The sequence below is a fragment of the Oratosquilla oratoria genome, chromosome 17, assembly GCF_046742065.1.
Source record: "Oratosquilla oratoria isolate Oo_2021 chromosome 17, ASM4674206v1, whole genome shotgun sequence".
Taxonomy (NCBI): domain Eukaryota; kingdom Metazoa; phylum Arthropoda; class Malacostraca; order Stomatopoda; family Squillidae; genus Oratosquilla; species Oratosquilla oratoria.
This window is the reverse complement of record NC_134793.1, coordinates 35,829,744-35,842,245: the sequence shown is the minus strand read 5'-3', so window position 1 is coordinate 35,842,245 and position 12,502 is coordinate 35,829,744. Positions and strand designations below refer to the sequence as shown.

Below are 12,502 nucleotides of genomic sequence, written 5' to 3'. Positions count from 1 at the left end.
GGATCTGTTACAAGGCTAAAGCGGTTATCACACTGGGCAGAATTCCACGGACTTCACCAGCGCCGACAATTGAGTTCGTTTAAGTAAAAACGACTTCGGTTACAATATTCCATTTTTCAAATCTCCAAATATCAAATTATCTTTCTGTCAAATATATAGCAAAAGCTGAATGATGAACTAGAGATTGTAAACCTAGATGAATGTTAGACACACTGTCGAAATTTTCTTAGAGAAGTCTAGATTTCTGTAAGCAAAGTCATACTCTAGTTATTCAAATGGAGGTTGGAGGTAGAATGTTGGAGGGAAAATAGCCCAGTGTGATGGCCCCTTGAGGGGCAATATGGACTCGACCTGAACACGGTTCCCACCAATCCTGACCCCTTTTCTCTTTTTCTCCTACTCCTATCCTCTCTCCTCTCTTTCTTCCTCTCTTTTCTATTCCCCTATCTTCTCTCTTCCCCTCCCCCGCCTTCTCTTCCATAAGCTTCATCAACCTCCCTACCACTTACCTGCATTCCCTTTCCTTCCCATCTCTACTATTATTAACACCCATACCTCCCCTACCACCACCACCATCTATAACCCCCACTACCTCAAATAACCATCGCCACCGCTAAAAACGGCTCGCAGCACCAGCAACCCTGACCAGAGCCTAATAGCCCTTACCATCTACACCGACCATCCTTACCTTACCAACCATTAGCACCCGGCCATTGATAAATATAAACATTTTCGTTTCGATACCTTCCTATACCCATTACTTGTTCCACGAAGACGACAAAGACGACGACGACGAGAAAGACGACGAGAAAGACGAAGACGAAGACGACGACGACGACGAGAAAGACGACGACGAGGAAGAGGAAGACGACGACGACGAGGAAGACGACAAAGACGAAAACGATGACAAGACGACGACGAAGACGACGACAACGACGATGACGATGATAACCACGAACCTAACTTTGTTTAATCACCGGAACGATTTTCTTTCCTCTACGCCCAGACTTATCTCGAGCCGCATCTCCTCACCCCAATCCCCCAATCCTCCTCCTCCTCCTCCTCCTCCTCCCACCCCGCTCTGTAACTGTCCAGGAGGAATCATCTTATTCTTTCTCAGCCTCGACCTTCTTGAGATTTCCTCTAATTTATTATTTGTTCATGCCCATAAAATGCATATATATAAATACACACACACACATTTATACCTGTATATATATATATATAATATATATATATATAATGTATATATGTGTGTGTGTGTGTGTGTGTGTGTGTGTGTGTGTGTGTGTGTGTGTGTGTGTGTGTGTGTGTGTGTGTGTGTGTGTGTGTGTGTGTGTGTGATTTTTTATTACTCCTCTAAGAAGAAATGTAAATTTGGTCCACCAGTTCCATTTCGTGCTCGTCTTTCGCCCCGTCGCTCATTCATCGGGAGAGAGTCTTCCATCGGGAACAATTAATCTTCCCCCCCACCACCTTCTTCACAAGACCTTAAAAGAACGTTAAAAAAAAAACATATATTTTGTGTGTGATTCACCATGGTCTTGGATCACATGTTGGACTCGTGATCGACACCTATTTCCCTCCCACGAGAGTTGGAGTAACGACTCGCAGCGCAGCGATACTGAAATAACTTCAGCCCTGTACGGGATTCAAACCCGGACTCCTTATTGGCGGCCGGAAACTATCACTGTGTGTGTGTGTGTGTGTGTGTGTGTGTGTGTGTGTGTGTGTGTGTGTGTGTGTGTGTGTGTGTGTGTGTGTGTGTGTGTGTGTGTGTGTGTGTGTGTTAGTGTGTGTGTGTTAGTGTGTGTGTGTTAGTGTGTGTGTTAGTGTGTTAGTGTGTGTGTTAGTGTGTTAGTTTGTGTGTGTGTGTTAGTGTGTGAGTTAGTGTGTTAGTGTGTGTGTGTGTTAGTGTGTGTGTGTGTTAGTGTGTGTGTGTGTTAGTGTGTGTGTGTGTTAGTGTGTGTTAGTGTTAGTGTGTGTTAGTGTTAGTGTGTGTTAGTGTTAGTGTGTGTTAGTGTTAGTGTGTGTTAGTGTTAGTGTGTGTTAGTGTTAGTGTGTGTTAGTGTTAGTGTGTGTTAGTGTTAGTGTGTGTGTGTGTGTTAGTGTGTGTGTGTGTTAGTGTGTGTGTGTGTGTTAGTGTGTGTGTGTGTTAGTGTGTGTGTGTGTTAGTGTGTGTGTGTGTGTTAGTGTGTGTGTGTGTTAGTGTGTGTGTGTGTGTTAGTGTGTGTGTGTGTTAGTGTGTGTGTGTTAGTGTGTGTGTGTTAGTGTGTGTGTGTTAGTGTGTGTGTGTTAGTGTGTGTGTGTGTGTGTGTGTGTGTGTGTGTGTGTGTGTGTGTGTGTGTGTGTGTGTGTGTGTGTGTGTGTGTGTGTGTGTGTGTGTTTACCCATTTGTATTATACGGAAAGGGGAGCTATGTTCGTGGTGACTCGTCTTTGTATCTCGCAACATCTGTGTGTGTGTGTGTGTGTGTGTGTGTGTGTGTGTGTGTGTGTGTGTGTGTGTGTGTGTGTGTGTGTGAGTGTGTGTGTGTGTGTGTTTGTGCGTGCGTTCGTGCGTGTGTTGGCGTACCTACGCACCTTACATCTCTCAGAACGCGTGGGTGCGTCTTGAGGGAAGGTCCTTTACACTGGTCGAAGGTTCTGCCCGGCGGGACTCGAACCGCAAGAGGCGGTCAGCTATGGACACTCGACGTTGAGACCATTAATCTCAAGCGCGTGGGAGCATCTTTATTAATACATATATATGTAAATCACGTTGAGCCAGGGTACGCATTTGCATTTGTGTAATCACAGAGAGGGAACGTGTATGAATGCCACAAGTCTACGCACAAAATTACATAATATATTTCTGCCATGCGTACACCACAGTACAAATATATATATGTCCATATAGAAATTTGTATGCATATGCACATATATAAATACATACAGATACATGTACACATACATATACAAGGTATATACATATACACATACATATACATGTACATGTACATGTATATATACATATACATGTATTTACATTTATATACAAGGAGAGGACACTAATTCTGATTTACTCTCAAATCTAGACTCTGATGTCTGGATACATAAGCAAATTTTGGGCTTCGTAAAACAAGATGAACAAGTAGGAAAAGAATAAGAAGGAGAAAGAGGAAGAGGAGGACGAGGAGGAGGAGGAGGAGGAGAAATAAAAGGAGGAGTAGGAAGAGGAAGGAGGAGGAGAAGGAGGAAAAGGAGGAAAAAATAAAGAGGAAGAAGGGGAGGAAGAGAAGGAGGAAGAGGAGGAGGAGAAATAAGAGGAGTAGGAAGAGGAAGAGGAGGAGGAGAAATAGGAAGAGGAAGAGAAGGAGGAGGAGAAATAGGAAGAGGAAGAGGAAGAGGAGGAGGAGGAAGAGGAAGAGGAAGAGGAGGAGGAGGAAGAGGAAGAGAAATAAGAGGAGGAGTAGGAAGAGGAAGAGGAGGAGAAGGAGAAGGAGAAAGAGGAGGAGGAAGAAGAGGAGGAGGAGTAAGAAGAGGAAGAGGAGGAGGAGGAGGAGGAGGATAAAGAGGAGGAAGATTGCTTTGTAAATAACCTCTCCCGTATGGCCAAGACATTTGAAACATCTTCCATTTATACTTCCCTGAGTAAACCCTCCGGATTCCTGGTCAGCCATTTATCATTGGGTGCTCCTGCGCATGTATGAGACCACCCTTCCCCCCTTCCCCCCTCCCCCCAAAAAAAATATAACCTGGACACGCTCCCCTCCCACTCCCCCACCCCCGGACCCTTCCCCCCTCCCAACCCCCAATACCCGAAGAAGAAGGATGGATAGCAGCCTGCGCGTCTGGCATTGACTTAAATCCCGTTGTGCGCAGGATGACTGGAGAAGACTACAAATGAGTTGCCTGATGGTTGTCTGCTTATCAGTGATCAAAGAAAAGGAATGGAGAGAGAAGAGAGAAAGAGAGGAGTAGGAGGAGGAGGAGGAGGAGGAGAAGGAGTAAGGGAGTGGAGGTAGGAGTAATGGAAGTTGAATAAAATGTAAAGAAAACGGGAGGCAAGACGACCCAAGGAAAATAAGGACCAAAAATACTTGGCTAAGCATAACCTTTCCTGTATATATACATTTTCATACGTGGTCAGCCATGTATACATGGACACATATATTCACATTATATATATATATATATTATATATATATACATATATATATATATATATATATATATATATATATATATATTTATATCTTTATATATATATTTATATATATATATTTTTTATATATATGTGTGTGTGTGTGTGTGTGTGTGTTTTATATATATATATATATATATTATATATATATAAAACGTGTGTGTGTGTGTGTCCACGTGCTTGCGTGCGTTCATGCGTGCGTGCATGCATGCAAGCGTGTGTGTGTTTGGAATGTGAACGAAGGTTCTGAAAGATTATCATTTGCGTGAATGCGTGCGCGCGCGCCCATGCGTGATAAGATACCATAATCTGTGTGTTAAGAAAGTGTTGAGCAAATGTAGATCCAAGATACTCAATGATTTATGGCGTAGACTGGAAGTCTGGAAGGAAGTCTGGAAGGCTGGAAGGAAGTCTGGAAGGCTGGGGAGATTCTATTGGGTGTTGGGAGATTACTCCATGATTCCATGGGGGTATAGGGGGAATGTATGGGTGCATGGGGGGAAGTGTGGGGGAACATTGATCCCATTAGCAACCAGTGACTGCCCCTTGCCCGGGCTAACCAATGACCTGATGTTTCGTGCGACACTCTGTCCTGATCTGACACATGACATTCTGTCCTAAGTGACATATGGCACTCTGACCTGATATAATACGTGGCACACTAACCTGATGACATGTGACATTCTGACCTGATATGACACATGACACACTGACCTGATATGACACGTGACACTCTGATCTGATATGACACATGACACACTGACCTGATATGACACGTGACACTGATCTGATATGACACATGGCATTGATCTGATATGACACGTGACACTCTGATCTGATATGACACATGACACACTGACCTGATATGACACGTGACACTGATCTGATATGACACATGGCATTGATATGATATGACACGTGACACTCTGATCTGATATGACACGTGACACTCTGACCTGATATGACACATGACACTCTGACCTGGTATGACCCATGACCCATGCAGACCCATGTAGACATGTGTCACAGAAAACCACAGGTGTTTAAGCTCACCTCAGGTTGTACGCATCACCTCTCCCCTCCCGTCTCCCCCCCCGCCTCCTCCCCCCTCCTCCCCCCTCCCCCTCCTCCCCCCTCCTCCCCCATCACCCACAAGAACAAAGACCACTCTACCTAAGAGGCGGGAATGGGTAGAGAAAGAGGCAAATAGGAGGTAAATCAGAGCCTTATTTGCCAAGGAGAGGCTCAGGGTGGGGGAAGAGGGAAGATGTGTGAGGGAGGAGGGAGGAGGGAGGATGCATGAGAGAGGAGGGAGGAGGGAAGAGGGAGGAAAGAGGAGAAAGACTTATGGCCAATCACGCATCCTGTCCAAGTCATGAATTAACTCACCGCATCACAGCGTGTGTATGTACGTATATCCATGTGTGTGTGTGTGTGTGTGTGTGTGTGTGTGTGTGTGTGTGTGTGTGTGTGTGTGTGTGTGTGTGTGTGTGTGTGTGTGTGTGTGTGTGTGTGTGTGTGTGTGTGTGTGTGTGTGTGTGTGTGTGTGTGTGTGTGTGTGTGTGTGGGTGTGTGGGTGGGTGGGTGTACGAGTGTTTGCAAAAGCGTAACCTGTATCGTTTCTTTAAAAAAATCCAATCTCTGAAGAACTCATCGCCACTGTCTTGTGGTTACTACCAGGAACTTCCCTTTCTCTGAAGTCATGAAGGGGATTCACGTCACCCAACCCACCTCAGAGAGGGCTCGGATGGTGGTGCCTCTTTGTGCGAGACCTTTTGAAGCTCGGGAATTTAATGTATTTTAGTTATTACTAATTATGTTTATTATGATGGCTGTGATGATGATGATTATCATTATCTATTATTATTATTATTATTATTATTATCATTATTATTATTATTTTTGTCATCATTATTTTTATCATCATCATCATATCATCATCATAATATCATCATCATCATCATCATCAATCAATCATCATCATCATCATTTATATATTTTTTTTATTTATCAATTTTTAGCAATATTATTATTATCACTATCATTTTCTTATTTCCATTATTAAGATCATATCATCATCACTCTTGCCCCTCCTTCCTCCTCTCCTCCTCTTCCTCCTCCTCTTTCTTCTGTCTCCTTCTCCTACTCCTCTTTCTTTTACTCCATTCTATTTTTTCGTTCTTCTCTTTTTCCATCTTCTATACCTCTTTCGTGAGGCTGATCAAGTGTAAAGAGACGAAATCCTCATAAGCGAGGACTTACCCGTCTTCTCATCGACCCATGATCTGTTTGAGCTTTCCTTTCCTCAACATCCACATCTGAATAAAATTTTCTGACGCTAGTCAGGACACAACTTCAGTGGAAAGAAAGTGTTCTTGAGTTGGTAACGCGCTATTGAAACGTCGACATGACGTCACTCGTCCGTTATGTTGATAGGACGCTGTCGCAAGATTCAATTTTACTCTCGTCCGCTATCATTAAACTGTCGCACTGCGTGTGAAGGGGTTGAGGATGGAAGAAGCGGAAAGTGGCAGGAAATGACGTTGATTGGCCCTGCGAGGAGTGTGAAGTTATGTTGAATACTCCCCCCCAATGTCCTGTGGAGTTATGTTGATGTTAATGGAACCTTATGTCAAGTTATGTTGCACAAAGGTCGGGCTGTTTTTGTGCCCTTTTTGCTCCCAAATAGGAACTCTCTCACCGCGCGCCTCCTCCTCTTCCTCCTCCTCCTCCTCCTCCTCCTCCTCCTCCTCCTCCTCGTCCTCCTCCTCCTCCTCCTCCTCCTCCTCTTTTTACCAAAGGGTAAGAAAGAGTGAGAGGAAAAGTGAAAGTGAAATACTGAACTAAATGAAGTGAGAATGAGACAGTGATAGAACGAGAGAGGGCGTGAAGGGGGGAAGAAGGTGGGCCAAAGGAAAAGGAAAACGTTAAAAAAAAAAGAAAAATAAAGAGGGGCGGATAAGGGGAAAAAAAGATGAGGTTGTCCAAGTATTGAATATACCAGTGGTTTCCCTTTTCTTCTCCCTTCTCTCTTCACTCTTTTCTCTTCACTCTTTTCTCTTCACTCTTTTCTCTTCACTCTTTTCTCTTCACTCTTTTCTCTTCACTCTTTTCTCTTCACTCTTTTCTCTTCACTCTTTTCTCTTCACTCTTTTCTCTTCACTCTTTTCTCTTCACTCTTTTCTCTTCACTCTTTTCTCTTCACTCTTTTCTCTTCACTCTTTTCTCTCTTTTCACTTTTCTCTTTTCACTTTTCTCCCTTTTCTATTTTCTCTTTTCTCACTCTCTCTTTCTCTCTCTCTCTCTCCTCTCTCCTTCTATCTCTCCCTCTCTCTCTCCTCTCTCTCTCTATCTCTCTCTCTCTCTCTCTCTCTGTCTCTCCCCTCTTCTCTCTCTCTCTCTCTCTCTCTCTCTCTCTCTCTCTCTCTCTCTCTCTCTCTCTCTCTCTCTCTCTCTCTCTTCTCTCTTCTCTCTCTCTCTCTCTCTCTCTTCTCTCTCTCTCTCTCTCTCTCTCTCTCTCTCTCTCTCTCTCTCTCTCTCTCTCTCTCTCTCTCTCTCTCTCTCTCTATTTTCCCTCTCCCCTTTGTCCTCTACTGCCCCTTTACTTTGCTGGACGCCTCCTTTGCATCCTGGTGTGTGTGATACAAGGTAGATGTACACACACACAACTCGTGGTGCAGTGGTTAGAGTTTCCGGCTGCCACTACGGCGGTCCGGGTTCGAATACCTCCCAGGGCTGAAATGATTTCAGTATCGCTGCGCTGCGACTTGTTACTCCAACTCTCGCGGGCGGGGTGTTGTGTGTGTGTGTGCGTGTAAGGCCACAGGACTACCCATAAGTCGGTCATTTATGAGCTCTGAGCTCTCTTCCGAGAGGGTAATAGATGTCGATCATGAGTCCAACACGTGATCCAAGACCGTGGTGAATCACACACACACACACACACACACACACACACACACACACACACACACACACACACACACACACACTCGGTGGCGCAGTTGGTAGAGCGATAAGCTACCAGCATGGTGGTGCCCGTAGTGCTTGGTTCGAATCCTGCCCAGGGCCGAAATTATTTCGGTACAGCTGCGCTTCGGGTCGTTACTCTGACTCTCGTGGGCGGGGAGTTGGGGGTGTGTGCGTGTGTAAGGTCATAGCATTACCCATAGATCGGCCCTACGAGCTCTGAGCTCTCTTCCAGGAGGGAAATAGCTGTCGATCACGAGTCCAACACGTGATCCAAAGACCAAGTGAATACACACAATTTTGACCCTTTCCCATCATTCGATTTTGTTCACCTTAACCCATTCAACTCCGATGACAAGATGTCTTGTCATTTGGTCAAATAAAACAAAAAATCATAAAACACCAAAATGTTTTATCAAACACCAGAAAAATATGACGTCAGTCCTCGCTTCGCTCGCAGCGAATCGAGGATTGACGTCATATTTTTCTGGTGTTTGATCAAACATTTTGGTGTTTTATGATTTTTTGTTTTATTTGACCAAATGACAAGACATCTTGTCATCGGAGTTGAATGGGTTAAATGCACGTTTTCCTAGGGACGATTATCGCTCAACGATGATCGTTCATGACTCAATGAAGATCGTCAGACGATTATCTAGAGCACTCCTTCTTTGTTTATGTATGGTGCTGTTTTGCTTCGAGCTGTGAATTACGTGGATGATCATTATTTTAACAGAACCTGCAACCAACACGCTTACACAAATATGATGCCAGGTAGTAGGATACGCGTCACCCGCCTTTGGCTGTGGCGGGTTGATAATTAATATCAGCAAGCAAAACTTACCTTAAGTGAAGAAAGAAACTACTTGATCATTTTAATAGAACCTGCAACCAACACGCTTACCCAAATATGATGCCAGGTAGTAGGATACGCGTCACCCTCCTTTGGTTGTGGCGGGTTAATAATCAATAGCAGCGAGGAAAACTTACTTTAAGTGAAGAAAGAAACTACAAATGGTTTTAGGCCTCGAACGGCGAGAGAATAGGAAAAAGACATTCATCAGTATTGTTGCTGAAGAATAATAATCGTTCAACTAAACCTGTCACTTGAAGATTTTCGTCAAATGATATGAATTCAAAAAGGGGAAGACGATTTCACTTACGGTATTCTAGACAACCCTAAGTGTACAATTTAACTATGTCTAATATTCGTCTAAGTATAACTTCTCCTAGTTTGACATTCAACTTCTCAATAGATAACGCAAAGGCGATTTGACATTTGGAGATTCGGAAAATAAAAGATTGTAACCGAAGTCGTTTCTGTTCAAACGAACTCACTTGAGAGCGACGGAGGATCTTCATGTCGATCTTGGCTGAGATTTCAATAAAGAAATCCCACGACACGTTAGAAGCTCTCAAAGACTCGACCACACTGACCTGTGTGGCGATGTTTTGCTCCTCTTCATATATTCATTTATATATTTATTCATTTACTTATTTATCAATTTATTCATTGATTTATTCATTCACGTACTTATATATTTATTAATTTTCTTATTTTATTATCTATTCATCTATCCATTTATTTATTCATTTACTTATCCATTTCCTTATTTTGTTATTCAAATATTCACTTATTTATTCATTTGCTTGTTTATTAATTTATTTCCTTATTTGCTGTGTGTGTGTCCGTGTCGACGTGTCCCCAGACACCTCTCACTAATCCGGATCTTTTGTCTCTTCCTTGGACAGGTTCGCCCCGGGAGCCGTGAGATCGGGGGTCGCTTCATGGGCTCCCGAGAACGCCTCCTCTCGGCCCCCCTGACCGTAGCCCAGCGCGACTATCCCCGCCATGACTACTACTCCTCCAAGTCGCAAGAGTACATCTCCAAATCTCAGGACTACCCTACCAAGCCTCAGGACTACCCGACCAAACCCCAAGACTACCCGACCAAACCCCAGGACTACCCGACTAAACCTCAGGATTACCCCGGAAAGTCCGGTGGCGGTGGTGGCGGAGGGGGCGGTGGTGGCGGCGGTGGAGGAGGCGGAGGCGGCGGTGGGGGTGGCGGCGGGGGCAACCCGACGGTGTACAAGGCCCAGAGTCGGGAGGTGGTGCCGGTGCAGAGACAACAGTCCCCCGGGGTGGCGCTCTCCTCCGGGGGACACCAAGGGGTCACCAGCCCCATCCGGGAGAGGATGGCTTCCCCCCATCGCGTGACCTCGCCTCCGATCAAACTCCAAGACTCCCAGAGGCTCACCAGTCCGCCGGTCAAGATGGACCATTACGTCAAGGAGGGCCCCAAGATAGAGTCTGTCCTCTCGTCTTCCGGTAACGCGGTCGGGGCCCCTCCCCTGAGTCCGGGGGGCCTCTCCTCCTCCGTCGGCGGCGGCGGCGGGAACGGGATCAGTAGTCACTTCATCCAACAGTACCCGGAACGGGACACCCCCGGAACCGGAAGCACGCATGTCTGGGAGGGAGGCTACCAACTCACCCCGGAAAAATACTCCCTCTCCTCCCAGCACAACTACTCCCCTCTGCCCATCACGAACCTCCACCTCCAGTCGGCGCCCATCCCCTCAGGGCCCCTCCACTCCCAGCGCAGCGCGCATGAACAGATGGAGAAGGTCATCGATTCTTTCGATAAGAAGGCTGACCTCGGATACCCGAGTCCCGGAGGGAACACGAAGACAGGCGGCGGGGGCAGTCAGCAGTCCACCCCGGCCAGCTCGCCCATCAAGAACACCAATATCGTAGACGAAAACGACGACGAGAAGTACCGAGAGTACCCGGCCGAGAAGGAAGACAACGACGGCGAGGTTCTTGTCGAAGGATGCGACCTGAAGAAACTGGCGGAGGTCACCTCGAAGATGGCCCTCACCGTTCTCCCCGACGACGTCGACACCTACAACGAGCTCAACAAGCACCACCTGAACAGTCCCTTGGGCCACCCCTTGAGCCGCCTGAGCCATCTGGGTCACCCCACCGGCCACGTCACCCCTGAGAGCACCGACTGTGGCTCTCTCAGCAAAAGCTCTTCGGATGGAGATCACATGATTAATCGCAAACGTCCTCCGACAAAACTCAAGTCCAAGAGGAGAAACATCTTGTCCTTTCCACACCACCTGTCCGTCGATGAACTTCGCATGCTTCAGGTGAGTCAGGAACCTTCGGTCGTTGTTGTTGTTGTTGTTGTTGTTCCCTCTTCTTGGGCGAATTCCTTCAGACATCGTTTTTTTTTTCATTTTTCTTTCAACTTGCGTTGTTATGACCATTCAGCTGATTGGATTCAGAATTGAAATACGGTTTCTCTCAACGTACGCATCGATTTCCTGTACAGTTATTTTTTAAATCATTCTGAGTGTGTGTGTGTGTGTGTGTGTGTGTGTGTGTGTGTGTGTGTGTGTGTGTGTGTGTGTGTGTGTGTGTGTGTGTGTGCACGCGCGTGCGCGTAGCAGGGATGTGTGTGTGTGTGTGTGTGTGTGTGTGTGTGTGTGTGTGTGTGTGTGTGTGTGTGTGTGCGTGTGTGTGCGCGTGTGTGTGCGTGCGTGCGCACGCGCGTAGGTGTATGCATACATATACCTAGTTGTAGTATACGAGGTTGAAGCTTTGCCCATGAAATTCCGTCTCTGTCTCTTCATTTATCAAACTCTACCTCATATTCATTAACGTTGTAAGCTTGAGTTACTTCTTCTAACTTGTTCCAAAAACTGACACTTATTGAAAGTTGTGCTTCTAAAATTCAATCAGTCTTTCTCACTTCGGTACAATAAAGTCTACGTATACGTCATGAGGCGCGAGTAGATATACGAAGGATGCTGTGTCGGCGTCTTGATTACATATTACATATATAGTTGCACATAAGTTTCCTCCGGATTCTGTGAACTGGTTTAATCACGTTTTCTGTGTTTATTAATAGTCAGAGTAAAAGAGAAGGAGTAATAAAGCAGTGAATTTATATTTCATAATGCAAGTAATGTGATGCATCGTACATATGGCAGCCGATGCTGCGCGTGAGAATTCGACTTGTACTGAAGTGGTTAATTTTTTCTATGATCGTTTGTTCTTTCATACCGGTAGATCCTCTCTGTTCGTTTTCGTTATTCCTTTTTATGATATGGATATCAATATCATGTCACCTCTCTTCGCTCTTTCAAAGTAGGATATTCTAGTTTTTCATTCTCTCCTCATACTCCGCCAGGCCCAGGATAATTTTGGTCGCCGGTCTTTGTAATCGCTCCATTGTTTTTCTGTCTTTCTCTTGATGTGATGACCAAACCACTACTGTGCATTCCAATCTTGGTCCAATCAAAATTTCAGTTATTCTTTATCATATTCTCATCCACG

At 45.4% G+C, this 12,502-nt stretch overlaps 1 protein-coding gene across 1 annotated transcript in view; it reads left to right on the top strand.

Moving 5' to 3' along the window:
- The window catches only part of LOC143034618 (ankyrin repeat and BTB/POZ domain-containing protein 2), a 484,410-nt gene that overhangs the window by 452,660 nt on the left and 19,248 nt on the right, over positions 1-12,502 (top strand). Inside the window, exons 4-5 of the mRNA XM_076200957.1 lie at positions 9,907-10,156; positions 10,208-11,310. Of these exons, the coding sequence (XP_076057072.1) occupies positions 9,907-10,156; positions 10,208-11,310 (1,353 nt within the window). The remainder of the gene's footprint in view (positions 1-9,906; positions 10,157-10,207; positions 11,311-12,502) is intronic.